Genomic DNA, 20,834 nt, shown 5'->3' with positions numbered 1-20,834 from the left:
ACAAGTATGAAAGATTCGTTACAGTTGATATAGACTTGTCATATATATATTTGTCATCATGTGTTAGTGTAAGTACCTTCGTAATTGATCCTCTGCTGTTTCGTTGTTGTCGATAACAGTACAGCTGTTGAAATGAAGTGCAAACTGGAAAGCTTTAATCTATTGATTATCATGTGATCTGTAAAATGTCATGAGGCAAGCGCCCCATTATATCGACCGGTTTTAGAGACAACGAATGAAGAACTTGACACAAATATACGTAATTATATATGTTTGAACATAGAAGCAGTTCGCTTACACTTCTATGAGAGTTCATTGATGTCAGAAATATATGGTAATTTATCTAGTGTTCAGTATGGTGGCTTAATTCGGGCCATGCAAAAAAAAATTTACAAACGTCTCAGATTTTTTCTAAAAACGCCCAAAAGTTCATTTTATCGCGCGATAAAACGAAAATTACCACATTAAAACGTGAAGTTGCCACGATAAAACGAGAAAAAAGTCATTTTATCGCGCGATGAAACAAAGAAGTCGTTTTATCAAGCGGTAACTTTTTTTACATGGCCCGAATCAGCCACCATTGTTCAGCCTAGGAAAAATTTCGTTTTATCCAGCGATAAAACGACTTTTTCTCGTTTCATCACGGTAACTTTCTTTTTATCGCGCCACGAATCTTTGGTTTTAACGTGGCACTAAAACGAAGGAGTTCGTTTTATCGCACGATAAAACGAACTTTGAGAAGTTTGTAAAAAAAATTTGCGACGTTTGTAATTTTTTTACATGGCCCCAAATCAGGAACCATATTATCTTTTAGAAGGTCATTCATAGTTTTAATTGAATATTAAAAAGGAAAAATAGAACACGTGCATTACATATATCCTAACACCAGCCAGGACTCCATGTATTATGAAGAATACTTTACTTTTGGATCACGTTTATGTGGGTGCCCGGGCTTTCGTCGGATTCGATTTCGATGGATCGTGTAGTGTTCAGTCGAAGCTTTCCCTCTTTTAAATGGACAGCTCCGTGAAATCGCTTCGTCCATCAATTCGGCACAACCGCTTTCGGATCCTGGGGCGATCCTGGCCGATTGGTTTATGCATTCATGCACCCTATAGTGCAAGGAGCCAGGACTAGGAGTGCAGAAAATTGCATCCTGGCAGACTATAATTAGGCCGATAGCCTTCCAGGTTCGAATCGCTACCAGGATGATGTCTAGTTGTTAAAATCTGTTTTCTTATTACCTCGATTACGGATCCACCGACGGAAATGTTTGAAGTGAAACAAAAAAAAAACATTTTAAACATCTTATCCCTTCCTAGAAGTTAACAAGAAAATTAACTTTAATAAATTATTTGACGCCTGCGAAAAAATGTAGAATTTCTGGTATAAGCTAATGTGGAATTGCAAATTTGAAATCGAAGTTTTAAGAAATTTTGGGAATTATGAGATTTGGCGATTGGGTAGATGATACAGTCTTCGACTGGTCTAATTAAAAAAAAAATTGTCAACTTGTGAATTCGATTCACTTTTGCCTCTAAGCTGGTCTGCAACTTCATTGCCTCCATGGTTGAAGAAAGAGCTCTTCTGATGTCTGCTTCATCGTGACTTCGAGCATATCGTGTAGCCAGCCAGCCCGGTCCTGGGGCCCGGTCTGGCTGTCACTTGATATCCTAGACTTGAGTCTGGGTTAAAGTAGACATTGTCATATAATTAACTTATTCATGTTATTCTGTATGAATTACCCGGTGTCTTGTATTTTATTATTTCAAAATTTGTAAATTTATTGATTTTTGGAATTTTATCCCGGAATTTCAATGTAATAAGGATCAATAAAGTATTGAATTGAATTGTCACCTTATACACATGCCATCAGTGGACGCGGAGCCGTATATGACAGCTATGCTATTATAAATTGCTAATCTCATGAAACCTGCATACGTCTAATATCGAACATATTTTCTAAAACATTTGAATATTGAAATTATATGTTTACACGTTTGTATATAGACCGCTTGTAGCCGCCGATGAAATTCACGCCGGCCCAACTCAGATCGTAGATAGCTTCGTCATTCCACTAGCATCCCCATGTCAGGGTCTGACTTTTATATCAGACTTCCAAATCGTGTATACATCCGCCATTTAACCGAATAATCCGATTTACTTATCATTTCTATTTATCCCTGCCGCCCCTGATATAATCATACATCCTTTACTATTACAATACGTCTTCTCATGATATTCGATGCGATATAACATTTCGACGTTCAAATAGAGGTCATTATATAATCCCAGGGAGCCATTCTACATCTTTATCAATAATATTTTGCCAAATAGCTTGTATGTGTACACATAAACCTGTGACGTTTTGCACATCGATTTACGGTTGTCGTTTGTAAAATGACGCTGAATGGTTATCATTGTTTAGGTTTCATAATGGTAACGTTTTATAAGGCGTCAAAAAAAAGTTACAAAAAAGGCCTATTTGTATAAAGACGGTAGATCCACGACGATTCGAAATAGTTAACCATGGGTGGGCTACCTGCCATTAATCAAATTAGAAAAACAATGGGATCATTGGCCAATAGTGCTTACGGATTGAAATGATTATGTAAATCAATAGACACAGAACAATCCACAATACAGAAGATGTTGTTGGTCATACAGTCGTCTCATCAATATTTCATTTTCAACGTCAAACATCAACATGTTATCTGTAAACCCAAATTAATCTTTAAACGCGTAACCAGTACATTTGGAAACTCCAAAACTATTTTCCTCTTTCGAATTCCTCTTGAGTGAGTGGTAATTGGTTTAGACAAAAATTTAACTTTCGGGCTTCTTTCCACAGTGTTTTCTGGTTAGCTTGACTTGAGCTGAGTTGTAACTAGATGCCTTAATCCTAGGCCAAATACTAACCGAGAATTGTCTAAACACATGATTCAAATGGAAATAGCTTTTCACCTCTCCACGGTAAATCTTCGACTGTACCCTAAAATGGTGGCTAATACGGCAGGGGCAGATCCAAGTGCCCTTTCTCCTTTTGTCAACGAAGGAATTTCAGTGCGGGAGCGCAGTTGCCTTTTGGAATATGACGAGTTCAAAAAATGCGGGAGTACACATAATTTATGATTTTGCATTTTTCGACATCTTAGTGCCCTTTTGGACCTAAAACACTTGTCTCTACTAATGATATGATGATTAATCAAACTCCTTGAATTCGACCCTAAAATAAAACTGACGTTCCTCAGTGCGAGATTACTACTATAATAATGACCTGTTCGACATCAAAATACCATTTTTGGATGTTACATGTCCTTCGAAATTGGCCTCTGAATCCGCTTTTGGATACGGGCCATGAAAATTGCATGGTATGCAAAACGGTTGTTTTAGTGTCTTGGCGCAGTATCTTTTGTCTTCAGCTTGCCAAAGTTTTCTAAAAGATTTCCATTTTGTCGTTTTGACGTTTTGTCGCCTAAATTTGCAACCATAGTATGCAGCCTGATGGCTCGCACCCTATGTCAGATCAGATCGATTGCCAGTGGTGCCTCTCAGTCGATTTCCCATTCCGCGTAATTGGAGAAACGCCTGTTCCCACTCGGCTAGGTCATGGGACAGCTTCATTTACTAGTCCAAAGGTATTTTCTTCCAAGCTTGCAACGGTGGACACAGCCATAGAATTTGAACACAGGATATCGACGAGACTCCTCTCCAGGCATCCTAATCCTTTCCACGGATGCCAGTCACTACGACCGGAGCCGCACCTGGAGGGATTATGCAAATCGGTACGGTCTCCTCAGGAGATGACTTATGACATAAACAATTTAGAAATTTAGAACCCCTCGTGCTTCGACGAAGAATATCTCCATTACAGCCCGTTGAAATCGATGTTGGAGGTACAATCGGCGGATCTGGACAATCACGATCTACGCTATTCTGCGACATATCGCAGTCCGCGCTATCACGCAGAAATCGAAATCACGACTATAAGATTCTGAACACTCGCTTTTATCAACATGCGGTTGGTTCTGCGGAGGTTTATCGAAACCTACCTCATCAGGACTAACTAACTTGGGCTAACTAATCGGAACACGTCTCTCCAACACTAGGATCCTAGGAAACATGCCAGAATCAGTAAGACATATTTCGCCTACAACGGACACCCTGAGGCGATTCAATAACGTTGTGATCCCCGCACTTTTCGACGACTTTATATGGAGTATCCTCAAATTTTGTAGAAAACTTGTTCCTGGCGTTCCTGTTTCAGCAAAAAATAAACCCCGCAATTTATATCACGCACATAAGCTCCTCGCTTCATAGCTAAAATCTTTCATTTTCAGAATCTCGGTCACGAACGATCATTGATGATATCTCGGTTTTTAGATTCAGGGAATTTACGTCTAATTTCACCATTAAACAATAATTTTGAGTTTCTCCAGTCGGGAATTTCTCCATTCGCCAATAGAAATCTATCGAGTTCACTCCTCCAATTCATTCATTCAGCATGCGCGATTCTGATAACTGTCATCAATGAACGATTTTTTCGTTCAATTTCGCCGTTCCCTCTCGGCCTTAACGCAGGTTGTCGGATGACGTTCGATCACACATTCACGAAGGTAAGTATCGAATTCCTCAGCAATGAACTGGGTACCATTGTCAGCCTTCAAATTTTCGCAATAGCCGTCTCTCGGTAATATTCGATTCAAAACGTTTATCAAATTCGACGTTTTAGTCTCCTCATTATTTCAACTTCCTCTGACTATAATAATCTAAGATTTAAAAAATTATCTCGTCTGATGGCAAAGCTCCTAGAGAATCAACTGCGCAATTTTTCCACGGGGACACCGGCAACGGGGTTGGTTTCAGCGGTTCAGTCGGCGGTAATTGTGATTCCAACTGACATCTCTGTGGTATGCGCCACAATGATTTTCGGTACATTTATCGGCTCCAGGCCTCCATATATTTGACTATTCCCTAGTGTCCCGCATATTATGTGAGTGCTATGGTTCGCATACGGAGTCGTTTTGGCATCTATATTCCCGTTCCTCTCAGAATTGCTGAATTGCAAGTATCTACGTTTTTATTACTCGTCGCACCGTCAAAGACAACCGAGGTTTCAGCAATCAATTCCCGATGTAAGCTGGGAAACGGCAACAGCAGAAATACCAAATGCTCGAGCCTTGCACACGGCTTTGACTTTGTCGAATACTAAAAACGAGTGGCCGGTGCTCGGTCAAAATTTCGAATTAAATTCCGTACCATCTAGATATATACGAAATCGTTCGCTAGCCCATACGACGGATAAGGCTTCTTTCTCCGCCTGATAATAATGCCGTTCATTGTCTGACAAGCAACAATGCGCAAACATTACTACGTGGAATTCATTCCCTTGTTTCTGAACTAGAGCTGCTCCCAAACCAACTAGACTGGCGTCAGTTATCACCTGCATTTTCGAATCCGGATCAAATGAGCTAGCGAATATCTTTCAGCTTTGCGAATGCTATTGCCTGCTCCTTGCTTCATTCGAACGCGTCTGATCAATCTACCTGTGGCTGCGTGAGACTAGCCACATGTGGTTCTCGAGCATCCACAATGGGAACTCGCAGTGCTATAAAGAAGTTTCCAGTTTCTAGGCGCCATTTTGTGGTGGTCCCTCGAGGTCCCCATTGTTGCGAATAATTTGCGCTCATTTTCAAAACACTGAAACGTCTTGACGATAAACCGTTCTACCCCTTCAGACAAGAGTATTGGGAAAAAGTCTGGAAACATGATGACTTTCCCAATAGGTAGAATTTGCCGTAAAACATAATGACTAAATGATAAACAGCAACTTGCGAAGCTGCGAAAATTCATTCAAAGCTCCGAATTTTCGGTTTTCATCTAAAAACCATTATCAATTTATGACGTGTTATCATCATCGAAACTACCATAGAACCAGATGAGCTAAGAAGTCAAATGATTGTCAATCATGATTTAAAGCGTATTTACAAGGGCTACAAAAAGTCGCGCGGGTGCAACCTTTTAACTGTTATATACAATTTGGGAGCTAAAGCCGAACCACCTCATTTTTAAATCCCAGATTTGATCCAAACGGTTGACGTCAAACTGAAACATCAAAAATCAAAATTTTACTTTTGTGACTCTTAAATGAATACATGTAAAATGCCCCCCTCGGACGAACAAAGGGGCCTATCAGAAATTCCAACGATCAAAGTTGTCGTTTGTGATATTTTGGGAGTTATACACGTCTTGTGAATTTTATAAAAATCCATTTGGAACTGATGGGGTAGTTTATCATTTTTGAGACTAAATCGGGAGAAAACATGGGAAAGTCGAAACTTTGAAAATGCTCGGTCAAGCGCCCAACTGATTCACAACCTCACATAACCTCGTCATGTGACCACACGCTATAGTTACATATACCCATGCATCCCATAAACACAGCAGTGACCAGGGACTGGTTTTATAGAATGGTATAACCTTTAACCTGGGGGCTAACTCAATTCAAATCAATTGAGTAAGCCCCCTGGTTAAAGGTAATACCAGTCTATAAAACCGGGCCCAGGATAACATACAATCCGTGATAATCAGTATGTCACAGCGCTAGACGCAGGGGTGGATCTAGGACAACTGTAAGGCTGGGTCCAGAGGAAAAGACAAGGCTCTCGGATAAAGCAGCCACGTAAATGACCACATGGTTGGGTCTCCTCCTCAGTGTCTTGAAGAGATCCAAGTTCAGAAGATTATTGTCAGATATAGGTTTTCACGATCTCTGGCTTGACGAAAAGGGTAATCTCAATGAGAAGGCAAGGATCCATACCCAAAAGACCACCCCCTTTATCCGACCCTGGTGACGGTTAAAGTCCGACTGCTTTGCCAGTTGTTCTGACGCCTTAAAAAATCAGCCTATTTTCAGTGTACTTACCTGATCCGTTGAATGCATCAGTCTGGTGTACGGAAAGTGCGCGATGGCCTTAAAAACTCAAGTCACTGTCGACTGGAATTCGTCAGTATGTCGGGTATAGGAACAGAGGCTGCTGCATGTCAACTAGATAACTTATTTCATGGATATATGGTATGGTGGCTGACAAAAACGAAAAAAATCACAGAGCAAAAACGAATATGTTCGTTTTTGCTCTATAATATTTCGTTTTTGTGCGGTAGCAAAAACGAAAAGTTCGTTTTTGCTAGGGCGCAAAAAGTCATGGAGCAAAAACGAAACTATCCGCTTTTGCGTTTCCTTTGTCAGCCACCATAATATTGCATATTTTCATTCCGACATTTGAACTGCGTCGAGGCTGACTTAAACACCAACGATCAGCTTATTTCCAACAGAGTCAGATGATACCGACCAAACAGCTCAAGCACGATCTACTTTCGATAAAATCGTTTTATATTTCCTTCTAAAACATCAACACGAAATACATTACAGGAAAGGTTTAAAGCAAAATATGCTGTTTGTACATGATGACCAAAACACATATTAAAACAATAGATAAATAAAAAAGTCTAAGAATTAAATGGAGAATATAGAGCGGTTAAACAAGCCGAATTTGAAAACATTAACAAATATAAAATGGAAGATAGTGGACCTTTTAGATAATATACCCGCTTGAATCTCTGTTGTAAGGCACTTCTGAGGGTTATGATTAAGTAGCTTCTTTTATATCATCGGTTAAAATTGTCGCCATAATTGTAAATCACACCACATTCGATCGTCGTTGCAGATTCGGGACTTAGCCACGGTACGAAATCTGGACATTAGATCAGCTGCATTTCTTGCATGCATCGCCATCATAATCACGTTAATTGTCTTGACACCTTATCTGTTAAAATTACGAACTAAATGAAACGCAATTTCGTGGATAATGGTGATACCTGTTGATGGCTATGCGCGCTGGTCGTGAAACGGGTCACAGACTCACGGATTGTCATGTTCAAATCCTAGCGCAGACGGTAAAATATGTTAGCCGAAAATTCATGAATATATTGTTTTTTCTGTCTACGATTAGGAAAGCACGACTATAATCTAAGATTGTTCCGGTAACATGCTAGAAATTTAAAAATTGTTTGCTACGTAGGCTAGTCTGTTTGCCATTTGCGTTGAATAGGCTACGATATCTATGCATTGGCAGACGACTGACTTGATTCGAAGAATTTGAACGCATATAACCAGAAAATAACGTTGAACAAAAGAAACAAAAGTGGATAGATAACCCTGGCAGCGTTTTCTAAAGTAGTACCCGTAATCGATGGTTCCACTGGCGGCATTATCTCTACTTTCGTTTCTGGCGAAGCAGGTTTTTCGACGTAATCCTACAACGAATTTGAAGTAGTACAGGCAAACATATTCTAGTGAACGTTATTCCAAGATAAGAACATTTTGTGCAGGCGACATTGGCTTTATTTTGATTGGCACATTTAGTAGGAAAGGCGATTCAAAACTTGATTGAATTTCATATCTTTTCATATTGTGAGGTATGGTGTAAGATAACATAACGGAGCATATTGTTCTGAAAGGTTTCAATTAATTTTGCTGGATATTCGAGTTTCGCACGTATAACTTACCCTCTTTCGTTTTGCTTCAGCTTCTTTAAATTTCCTTTGCCTTCGATTTAAAGCGTTTACGAGAACGAATTCTACAAACGAAATTATGACGAACGTCAAAGTTCCAACAATCCATACGTCAACCACCTGCAAAATACCAATATATGGAATTCAAGCGAAAAAAGATAAGAATTCAGGAGAAAAAAATTAAATCTTAAGACCATGGGCTGCATGTGTTTATATGTATCAATGAATTTTCATGTACATATCCTAATCAGTTTCAAATAATGAACCGGTTGTTTGTAGAAGCCAGGAAAGAAGTCCACACGGCTATAACTTTTCGTATGATCTGAAACCTGCTCCATTAGGGCATGGACTACAAAACGGAATAGTCCAACTTAGCCTCAAAAGCAAAGTGATTCACGTGTCTCCATTCGACTGTAGCAATGGCAGCAATAATGTATTTGAGAAATCTGCTTTGCATCATAGATGGATTAAAGTTGTTGCACGTATCAAGGTGTCGAATCTGAAAACATTTGGTAGCTTGGTAGATTCATAACGATCGTATGGGGAGAATTGTATGAATTCAGTACAGTTGATTTATGTAGTGGACGTGCATTCTAAAAGAGAGTGTAAAATGCTCTGAATGAAAACGGCACCAATCATCTATGGTGCATGGATACCAGATTATTAGATGTATCGGTATAGCTCGACACTGAATTCCGAACCAGTAGACAAAACTCGTATACTATCACTATGTAGTCAGAAAGAGTCGTCGTCTTAAAAGTTTTGAAGAAAAATGTGAAAAAGATTGCAACCAATTCCTACAAGATGATGAAGTATCACTTAATTTTCCGGTCATAGCATTGATGCTCACTAGCAGAGATAAACGCTTTGACATTTTCGGATCAAATGAAACCGAGAAACCGATAGATGAAACCGATCACCGAATCATCGTCGATGCGCTCCATTCAAATGCCATCCATTCACCAAATTGTATCGTATAGCCATATATATATATATATATATATATATATATATATATATATATATATATATATATATATATATATATATATATATATATATATATATATATATATATATATATATCAGAGAACCTCGGCACAATACTGTGCCTGCATTAGTCTTCGAAGATAAATGCTCCGATGTTCTTCTTTTTTTCAAATTGGTTCCGATGAAAACAGTCGCGTGGTCGATATAAACACAATAAGATTAGCCATCGTAAGTTTATAGTCGAGTTCGTTCTACCACAATATATATATTTGCTTTGAAAGTACAATCTCTAGAATGGCAAAAAGACCACGCTTGGGAGTCATTGGAGCATTTATTGCAACAGCTTGGTTCTTCATTGATAACAACGGCAGAGGCATGCGAAAAACTAATTATACTCCCTTACATCTTGCGATCAGCCAAAATAGCCACTTAGACAAATTGGTTGTTAGTTAACAACTTGGGTCAGCATCAAATAAACTACTACCAACATCCGACAGTTTTCGACAACACATCCTACGACCTACGAACAAACTACCAAATATTTTTAATATTCTCATTACCATTCTAGCCAAGTCCAGATATATATATGATGCGTTGTGACGTCACGTGGATAATCTGCATACTGTATTTTGAGATGGTTACGCATTTAGTTGAGTAACTGCATAACTAGGGGTCCAGGGACACCGTGCCCCATAAGAAATGGTTTCAAATGTTCAACAAAAAAAATTCAATGACCTTGAAACTCACCACAATTGAAGAAAATGTCAGCAGCTACGATTTTGAAATTGATTGTGGAAATAAAATATGCCAAGTTACCACTATGATGTGGAAATATTTGAAACTTTGAAACTAACCATAATCATAGACCATGTCACGAGCTACAATTTTTCAATTGATCATGGCAACAAAATAAACCTCGGTGCAAATATAATAAGAGAATACTATATTATTGTACCCCCTGGTGGCCATATTCAAAAACCAATGACCTTGAATCTCACCACAATTATAGACCATGTCATGAGCTACAACTTTCCAATCGATGGTGGTAACAAAATATGCATAGGTACGAATATGATATGGAAGTACTAAGTTATTGAATTGTTCGACGCCCCATGGTGGCCATATACAAAACCAATGACCTTGAAACTCACCACAATCATAGAACACGTCAGCAGCTACGATTATGTAATTGAGTGCGGTAACAAACTATGCCTAGTTACCAATATAATATGGAAATACTAAGTTAATCCAGTATTCAACGCCCTCTGGTGACCAAAGCTCAACTAGAATGTCGCCGAAGACGACTAATGCCCCCACATAAGGTGACACGCCTGAGTGTAAAATACACCCCGAGTGTTGTATGTCGACCTATTTCCGAAGGCAGCAAATGAAAAATACAAAACAGCTTTTTGTGACCTTGACCTTTGACCTACAGGACTCGAAATCTAAGCACTCACTCACAGTCTTTAGGGTAACCCATCCATTAAATTTCACAAAGTTATCTTATACTGTTTATGAATTAAGAGCCCGGAAATGAAAAATACAAAAAAGCTCCTGGTGACCTTGACCTTTGACCTACAGGACCCGAAATGTAATCAGTTACTCATGGTATTTAGGATAACCCATCCAAAAATTGTCACCAAATTATCTTAAACCATCTATGAGATAGAGCCCGGAAATGATAAATACATAACAGCTTCTAGTGACCTTGACCTTTGACGAACACGGCCTGAAATCTAATCAGTTACCCACGGTCGCTAGGATAACCCATCCATAGAATTTATAGTAAGTTATCTTAAACCGTTTATGAGTTAGAAACTTCCCATAATAACTGGATTCCGTCTACGAACGGACGAACGGACAGACGGACGGACGACGGACGATTAGTGAACGCAATAGCCCGCTGGGACTTAAGTCCCAAATGGGCTAAAAACAGCTTAGTTACATCATCACATGTGAATTAGGTGGTTGTGATTGAAATCTATGTCTACTGATTTATCGAGGTCAGGAACAATTAACATTTTTATCCCTACGTGACAATCATTCAGTCTAGATATATGCTCATCGCAGTTCGATTACCTTAACGTAAGTAACCCTCGGTAAATGTTGCAATAATCCGGATGATTTCGTTGAAATAGTCATGAGGCATATCAATGCTATGGCTGTTCGAGCAGGCACGGCGCCAACGTCCACCCACATAGATGCCCATGCGGCGAATATCACCAGAGCTGTTGGCACGATTATCGACAAAATATAAAAACCATAGTCTCGATCCATCGTAAAATACACGGACACGCACGAGAAATGTCCCCCTGGAAGATAAGAATTAATGACAAATTTCGAATTATATCCTCTGACGAATCGGAGCTTGTCAAAATGCTCGTTTATTGAGATGAAACAAGACAACCATACGACTTCTCAGAATGAACTCGGTAATTGCAATTCTAGATCAACCTTGACTCAAGCTGGGTCGGTCTCTATGAAATTGGCTCTAATGTCTCTATCTTAAAATGGAAATCGTTTCAATCGTTTTACCAACGTATGCATATGTTGTATCACGTATGTAAATAATCTGATCAAGCATCTCATTCTATAAACTCACATTTAGAAATAAGCAGGCTACAGTGCATTTTTCGCAGATGTTAAGTCATTGGATCTATTATTTCTTTTCACATATCTCAAGGTCAAGATCTTTTGCATTGATCAGATACGGTTTTGATTTATTGAAGGTTTTTATTGTAGATCTATTATGCTATAGGGGTCTTGCAACTGTGTGCTTCTCTATACATGACTATGATTAGTTTGAATACTAGTTCAGAAAGGCAAGTTCACTAACTCAGTAGAAGTGGATTAATTTATCTGCCGGTTAGGTGGACCATGAACTCTAAAACGTACAAGGTTGGACGAGGCCGAGTTCGATCCTCCTGATCGATGAGAGCCTGTTAATTTACATTTGTACTTTTCGTGTGCTATGTCTATTCGTACTTTTTATTACTCGTATGCCCGTATTATCATATATACCTGAAAATGGAAAGACCCTTGAACAATTTTTGTAAGTAGTCCTCAGCGATTTGAAATCGAACTCGGCTACGGAGAAATTCTCCTCGAATTCTACTGGATTGTCGTCTGCCCACATGACATTCACGTGGTCGCTCGTGTGTCCAACTGTAAATAGACATTTCGAACATAAAAATACAGGTTATATCCAACCGGCATTTTATAAAAGATTCACAAAGTAATAGATTTTTGTTATTACTTATTGACTTATATGTCAACAGATCAAAAATCTTAAGAAAATTAAATGTTCAAACTTTGTGAATAAATATGCCGTTGGTTGTCAAAATATCTATCATTACCGATGACATTTAATTCCTAACTCGTGAGTTTTGACGAATCAGTAAATGATATGAGCGATGCATGACACACATGGCGATAAAGTGATGAACGGCATTTCAATTGATATGACGCACATATGGAATTATTCGATTGCACGAGAGAACAGCTTCTTTCCGTGCTTTCTAATAATCTAACATTGATTTTTAGGAAATTTCTAGAGGCATGTTTTCAATTCGGTCGCGATAGTGTTTATTTCACTTGCGTTTCTCGTTTGACGTCAGGTGCATTACCTCTATCTTGCCGGTACTCTGTAGCCCAAAAACCTGTTTGACCTGTTGACATGTTAAGTTGCGAATGCTCCCGATTTTGTATTCAAGGGCATGTGGCCACTGACCTACGGGTGGAGCCCATATTTCAAGAAATATGTTGCTATAAGTCATAAGTTTAGATTCTAGATTTCTTCTAAAAATGCTTAAAAACAAAACGTTATATAAAATCTCTACATACATGGTTGTAGAGCAAGTCCGCATGTTTGCGTATCAAACGGATAAAAGTGAAGATCCATTTTACAAGACATCCGCGCAGTAAGTCTGAAAAAGCAGCGATTTAAGTTTAACCTTGGTATGTATGTATGGTACGTAGATAATATATTATAATACAGTTTATTACAGTAAACATAAAAAAATAATTGGATGGAATTATCAAGCGCCTTTCAGCACTAGATAGAGCAAGTCGTAGCCGAGGTATCTGCACGCAACCATCTGTAGTTATCTTTCCTTTGAAAATTCCCCAGGAGCACAACGTATTACCATTGATTCATGCCTGGATACGTTTTATATAGGTTTTATTACCTTTGACTATAATGAATCTGACCACTTGGTTCGATAGTCAGGCGAACATTCGGCACTGTTACTGACAGTGTGCCGGCGCTCTTCGCGTTTTTGATGTGCGTATCGGGCACCCATATGTCGCCGAACCTTTCGTAACCGAACTCGAGATCGTGGTCAGGACTGTCAACCTTCGAATCGTATTTGAAGCGGGGATCTACCCAGGACTGTTGTAGAATGAAGTCCATTGAAAATTCCTGTTTCAATAATGCAAGAAAACCCGAGAAAATCAACACGATGCGATAATATTGACTATATTTCGAAGCATCCATATCAAGCCAGATGGGCAACGCTGTGAAAGCGTATTGATTTAATAAAGACACCTACCGAATGCATGGCACTGATTGAGCCAATGGAATTGATGTGTAACTTATACGATACATCCAATCGCTTTTCTGAAAACAAATGAATGCGACAATTAAAACATCAATGTCGATCGATATGACGGTTATCGTCGTACTATCGTCATTTATCACACTTTTTACAGACATTAAACATTTCAATTCTGTAGCCTTCTCTGAGATTGCATGACTATTTTCTTTTACGTAGTCTATTTCCAAAATGTTTAAAAAACAAATGCTATAGCATTATACATAAAACAGCCTAACAAAAAGCCTATAGACCAATAGGCCCATATCATCAAAAGGGGCGTTGCCTTCTTGTTGATTTTATTTAAAAAATCATGAATGTTTGGGTTTATGTAGGTGTGAAAGACAGAATTCATATAGATTTCATATTTATTTTTCTTATTTGTTATACGTTCGCGGTCATGCTTATTGTCGTTTAGTTGCATTTATTTTTGGTGCACTGTCTCGGAAAATGAAATGCACTTATTTGCCCTTGTCACTGATTTTATAACCAAAAAAAGCCGAACTATATCAACAACGGGAAATATCCCACTGTGATTATTATGAGAATCTAAAATTCGAACATATTTGACTGTTTGTCTCTCGCCGCAGGTATAAGAAAGATAAGAAAGTAAATTCAGGATGCGCTGGTAGTTATTGTCTAGCCCGTACAGGACGCGGGAGTCCCCCTTTCGAAAATTTCATTAATCATTCATTTTCAGTTTTTCAACGCTATATTACAAGGTACATTTCAATGCATGGAAAGGCGACTTATTTTACAAGAGCAGAGCATCGACACGCCCATCTGCCCCCCCCCCCCCACCACTTGGAAATCCTGGATCCGCTCCAGCTGTGTTTACTCTACGTGACAAACAAATACCTTCGTCGGCGAATGGTCGCACTTTTTTGTTGTAATTCTTCATCAGATTTTCCATAAAAACCGAAGCGTTTTCTGTCGCGCCAACACCTCGCTCCATCACAAGAACGGCCATTTGGCTAAAAAATATATATAAACATGGACGTTCTTTCATGAAAGTTCTTTCTTGTCATATTTCAGTTCTCAGAATAACTTATGTAAAGGTGGGGTTTTCTTGTAATACACGGGTTATATCTGTTTACCAGTATCAATTCAAACTTTTAATCAAACAGCTTGAGAACCGATTATTGTACATGTTATGTGGTCTCACGGCGTGAAATCTGCCTCAGCTGTTACAGCTGTAGCCTACACGCCATTATGATATATCGACATCAGCACTATTTAGAAAGTCATATACTTTTCACGTTTTCCTTGTGTATTTCGAATCAAATATCGATTGTGTATGACCATAAATCTATTGTCATCTTACTCAAGACATTCTATGTACCGCGACAACACAGACAAAAACACTTGAACAGGTGCACGGCGAAGGCACGCTTCGAGGCTAATATTATTTTTCATCTAATCTAAAAACGATTGCATGCACAACAACAAAGGACAATCTTTATTGGTTGTGCGAGAGACACGGCGGTGAATTTATGATTATAGCGATTTTATCTTCCGCGTATTGTCAGTGAGGATGTCGTGATTAGGTTGAAGAAATTCGTTAATATTATAACTTGATATTGTACTACTTAGTCCATGAAATTTAAAGGCAATGCCAATTTATTTCATCAAAATGGCAAAAACAGTGCAGCGACCTTTACTTCGGTCGCGAACAAGCTTTTTTTTATAGAAGAACGCGACACTTCATCTCATCTGTTGCTTGCAAAATCCATATGTAGAAACAATCTGGTTTATTGTTGGCGTGCGTTCATTTCAGAGCACAAGGGTTCAAAAGTGTAAAGACCGACATAATTTTGGCATGAAATATTTCCAATTCATTAAGTATTTGGCAAGAAGCATAGGGTTTAAAGGGTGAAATAAAGGATTTTTAGGTATAATTCTTCTACCTACTTCTACCTATTACTGGCCAACTTCATCATGTTGAAGATTTTTGCCAGGTACGGACTTTTGTTGTTAAATCAGTGAGTCGCCCGGCACTGATCGTGCCTGAATAACATGGTTTCACTAGGATTCGAACTCGGTTATGAGTCAAACACCTTATCCACCATGCCAAAGGACAAATCCAAACCCGTTATCAGACCCAGAAGATCCTTATAAATCATCTATTTCAGCTCTACTATACCAAACAACTACAAAAAAATCTAAACCAGTAGAGTCTGCCCATACGAAGTGATTGATATTCAACAAAGATATTTTGATATTTCAATGAGAGGTTATGTCGTATGTAATGAGAACCTGTACTGCGCCGATAGTAATAGCCCGAGGGAAAACTAATTTACAACGTATCACAGCGAATTTTTGTTCCGTAAGACTCAAGATATGCGTCAATAAAACCCAATAAGGTCAAAATCTTACCTGGCGATGAGAAATGCAATTATTCCTCCGAACATCTTCAAAAAGTCTTAGCTAGTTGACTACCTGAAATAATGTTAGAATATATATAGGGATATCGTCTTAATAGAAATCAACACTTAAACATAGAACAAAATTCACAGTATACCGTTATTTGACGTCCAAGTTTATATGACGTCCGAGCATTACCTCTACAGACGTGCGCTTTAAGACCCGTGCGCAGTTTGGAAAAGCGTGTAACGTTAACAATTACCAATGAGAGCGTGACCACAAACGCGCCCGGACATAGACATCTCAAAATCTATAAGTAGATCTTAGGTAGAGAGTCTAGATAATTCAAAATCCATAGAAGCAAAAAACAGTACAAATCTCATTTTCTAATGAGTAATATATGCAGGATAGCGCTGCTGTTTCCATAAGTTGAGAAGTTTGTTTTCATGCCGTTTTTGTGTGTCATATGACACTCTTTTGCCCAGTGGATTCAGTCCAGTTAGCCATACTATAATTTGGATCCAAGTTAACTTCCCACAGATTTCGGATTTCAATTTTTTGAGTTTCCTTTCGGTTGAAAAGAGGTCTTTCCATAAGTTTCCAATTTGGTTTTTCAGAATCCCGAGTTTTATGTTGTCTAATCTTCTGTATTCATTCAGCTTCAAGGGTTTAAATAGTAGGGCCTTTGGACACACCCGTAGCTCAGTACATCGTTGAAAATATGAAACATCTAATCTACGATTAGATGTTTCAGAAAATGTTAAAGGAACTGTTCAAATCGAATTCGTAAATAGAACTTCAATGCTCGTTCGTAGCCACTAAGATTAAGAATTTCTTTTCACTTGAATGTCCGACTCCTAAATCCTTGAAAGCTATGATTGTTTACAAGTACGCTTGTTTATGTGATATAAACACTGCCTATATAGGTAAAACAAAAAGACACCTAGCAACAAGAGTCAGGGCGCACAAACTTAAGACTTCAGCAATTGGCCAACATCTGTCAAATTGCCGTGACTGTTTAGCGAAAAGAATTTCAAAATTTTAGATAAAGGATCTTCTGATTTAGATCGCAAAATTAGAGAAGCACTTTTTATCAAAACTCAACAGCCCTCCCTTAATCAACAACTATTCGAACACCGGTCAGGATTCATTCTCAATGTTTTTGAATAATTAACTACTAGTCAAATATGAATCAATGGTAGATCACAATATCCGTGATAAAACGAAACGAGTAAAATCCCGCAATAAAAGAATTAGATGATAAAATGTTTATTAAAACATATAAGAGATATTTCGGGTGGTTACTACCAACCACCCTTCGTAGTAGGTAGGATTCACAATTAGTAGGTTATCTAGTAGGTCATCTAATTCTTTTATTGTGGGATTTTACTCGACTAGTCAAATATCTTCACTCAGCAATTAGCTTCGTCTTATTGATTTATAAATACCAGTATGACATTAAAATTTAATCACTTGTGCTATGCCTGAAGAGGGGATAATGTAACTATTCGCTACGTTCGCTATAATAAATATATATTACTCATAAGAAAATGAGACTTGTACCGTTTTTGCTTCTATGGATTTTGAATCTCAAAATCTCATTGTCGTCTACAGATCTCTATACAACGACAACGTCGACTGTACGACAACGTCGTCGGTACACGAATTATTTTGATCTTGAAAAACGGATGATTTTCCCTCATAATTCGTTGGTGTCCATGATGACAACTTACAAACCCACCGCACATGCGGGGAACGTAACAGGCGTCTACATGAAGTGTGGCGATTTAATATCGTGGAACAGGGGTCAGTGTTTATAAAACTGGCATTACCCGGGGGGCTAACTTCATTTCAAATTCAGTTAACCTTAAAGTTAATGCCAGTATATAAAACCTGGCCAAGGTGTTTGTCTCTTGCGCGAACGTAAAATTACATGTTTGCTTGCGCCTATACACCAAAATCATCCAATTTAGAACTGTGCACAAGCAGAACAAAAGATCTCCAATATTATCGCATTCTAATAAATGACAGTCAATGCATGCTTTAATTTGACCTTTTGGTCATGACGGATCATGATCATGCCACTCTAAATGTTATATGACCTGAGACATATTCAAGTCTACAGTCTGTATATGCCACTCTTTTCATTTTTGCTTTCGAAGCATGTATGCTAGGCATTGCAATGTCCATGGAATCACTAATTTCTATGCATATTTGTGAGAGGTGCAATATCAATCACCATCACATATATATTTATATAATATATCAGATAATGCGCTAAATCGGCATTTTACATCATCAGATGAAATCTGAAAAGGATCAATTCTTTGCAAAACTAATAAGTATCCAGGTAAAGATGAAATTACCAACGAAATATTGAAAACAGCCCAAGGGTTTATTTTACCATGTATGATAAGTGTTCAACAGTGTGCTTGATACAAGTTTTATCCCGGTAGTTGGTCAGTAGGAACTTTAATTCCTATAAAGGAAAGGGCAACCAGCGACCCAGAAAAAAACCCATGTTTAGTTGTCTCGGCAAGCTGATCACCATGCGGAATAATCCGTCTTCGACTAAAAATCTACTTTCTGAAAACCAGGCAGGATTTATGGAAAACCATGGGTTCTTGAATTGGATCGTATATTTACACTTAAAGGTTTAGTAGATTTGTTTTTTGCTAAAGGAAAAAAAACTAAAAAACCGTTTTCATAGATTTCAGACGGTGTTTTTGATACCATGTGGCAGAAAAAAAAACACTTTGACATGAACCGTTTCAAACGGGAAATTACTAAAGAAATTCTCCGTTTGTTATTATGTGATTTAGATGAAATGCAAAATCTTGCGTTAGTGTTAATCGCGAATCGTCAAAACAAGTGCATATCATTTATACGCGATACTTAGGAAAGAACGTGGTCTTGGAGAGGAGAGTCTGGCCAGGCTCAGAACCCGAGCCCAGATAATTTAGCACATATACTCTCCCTTCATTTAAAAGATCAATAGAAAGATAAACAAAATAATCAATAGATTGAGTGACTTGAGGATTTCATTTTGTAGACAATGGCCAGCGTCAGTAGAATAGAGTTCAAATGACCCGGCGCCGAGTGAAGTGTAAGGTCGCGATTATAAAGATAAAGACAATAATCGATTTCAAGTTTCGATACAATACCGATATATAATACATAATATATTCTAAACGATATATTAATAATGACGTGGTTAATTAATCAATTCCATCCTCTGTATCGATATAATAATAATAATTCTCTCTGCCGAGGCTTCCATCCATATAAGCCTGCGGCATTTCAAACGAAATACGTTTTTACATGGAAGGTTTCGTGAAAATAAATTGTCTACAAGCGTAACTGTAAAATTTCTTAATCGCCAACAAACATCAAAAGCCCAAGTAATTAACGAAGGCATCAAAAGATCGTACGAAAGAACGCGCAGCTGGCTTGATACCAACTTCCTTTAGATATTTTCATCGAAATATACAACATCCGTACAGTTGAAATCTTGCCACGTAGACAATTTTTGAATGTGGAAATCAGATTGGAATAGTTTTTTAAGGTATGTTTAAAACTCTTAGAAAATATATAGGAACAAGAAATTGAATATTGTATTGTCTTTGAAATACTGAAATTAATGATTGGATAAAATGTAATTCACTTACCGTCAAATTCTCTACGATATGCTACCACTAAACGCTTGGCCCGGCTCTAATCTCTAAGGCCACTTTGAAGTTACGTTATTTTTTTTAGCTATATGCTCTCAAGCACCTGTCGTTAGCAGTAGCAAGACAACGACCACCAAAGCGACCTGTCAGCAGCAGCGAAGTCTATGCCGACCAACGCGGGAGATAACCACAGCTGTGGCATTACGGCAGAGTGATATGATAATCAAAAGGAAATGTAAAGCTATTAGACTGAAGGCTGTGGTGGGGTAGATTGCCAAGAACAATGGGATTCTTCTTAATATAATCGCGGCACATGTTACCAAAATGTTATACGGTTTGATCAGCTTTCAACGATTCTGTATTTTGCGGGTGTATAACCGGTTGCGCGGGTCACACGATTTAAGATTTTATTCAATTCGAACCTTCCAAAGACCTTAATCCTGAGTAGTTCTCAACCGAACTGGTCCAGATGCGACACTAGGACGATTTTGTGCATTACGATATTTTTTTTCTATAATAAGAAAAAGCACAAAATTCGTAGCAGCATTTCTTTTTCTTGTTAACCTCATAGATTTTTTATAAAGTTCTGTTGTGGCTTTTTAAGTCTTCCCAAGGCTGCAAAATTTGGGAATTTGAGACCATA

General features: G+C 38.2%; 1 protein-coding gene across 2 annotated transcripts; it reads right to left on the bottom strand.

Moving 5' to 3' along the window:
* Nucleotides 1-7,421: 7,421 nt before the first annotated feature.
* Nucleotides 7,422-20,345, bottom strand: LOC141899755 (glycine receptor subunit alpha-2-like). Of its 2 annotated transcripts, none has more exons than XM_074786259.1 (10): nucleotides 20,189-20,345; nucleotides 16,533-16,595; nucleotides 15,015-15,130; nucleotides 14,115-14,182; nucleotides 13,752-13,984; nucleotides 13,408-13,490; nucleotides 12,586-12,729; nucleotides 11,644-11,876; nucleotides 8,569-8,694; nucleotides 7,422-8,316 (listed from the first exon to the last, which is right to left on the bottom strand). In XM_074786259.1, exons 2-10 carry the CDS (start codon nucleotides 16,565-16,567, stop codon nucleotides 8,122-8,124), a joined length of 1,233 nt encoding a protein of 410 aa, XP_074642360.1. In that variant the 5' UTR covers nucleotides 16,568-16,595; nucleotides 20,189-20,345; the 3' UTR covers nucleotides 7,422-8,121. The 2 variants fall into 2 exon arrangements, with proteins under 2 accessions (XP_074642360.1, XP_074642359.1); XM_074786258.1 differs by lacking the exon at nucleotides 20,189-20,345 and adding an exon at nucleotides 16,678-16,729.
* Between the last annotated feature and the right edge of the window lie 489 nt (nucleotides 20,346-20,834).

Source organism: Tubulanus polymorphus, chromosome 2, assembly GCF_964204645.1.
Source record: "Tubulanus polymorphus chromosome 2, tnTubPoly1.2, whole genome shotgun sequence".
Lineage (NCBI taxonomy): Eukaryota > Metazoa > Nemertea > Palaeonemertea > Tubulaniformes > Tubulanidae > Tubulanus > Tubulanus polymorphus.
This window is presented reverse-complemented; position numbering and strand designations above follow the sequence as displayed.

Bases quoted from the DNA above. Each gene is read 5' to 3' on its own strand.
- LOC141899755 (XM_074786259.1), bottom strand. From the start codon at position 16,567: ATGTTCGGAGGAATAATTGCATTTCTCATCGCCAG. The intron at 13,491-13,751 runs GTAATAAAACCT...CTGCTTTTTCAG, and splicing joins CAGATTCATTATAGTCAAAG to ACTTACTGCGCGGATGTCTT. The intron at 11,877-12,585 runs GTATATATGATA...CTTATCTTCCAG, and splicing joins AAGGGTCTTTCCATTTTCAG to GGGGACATTTCTCGTGCGTG.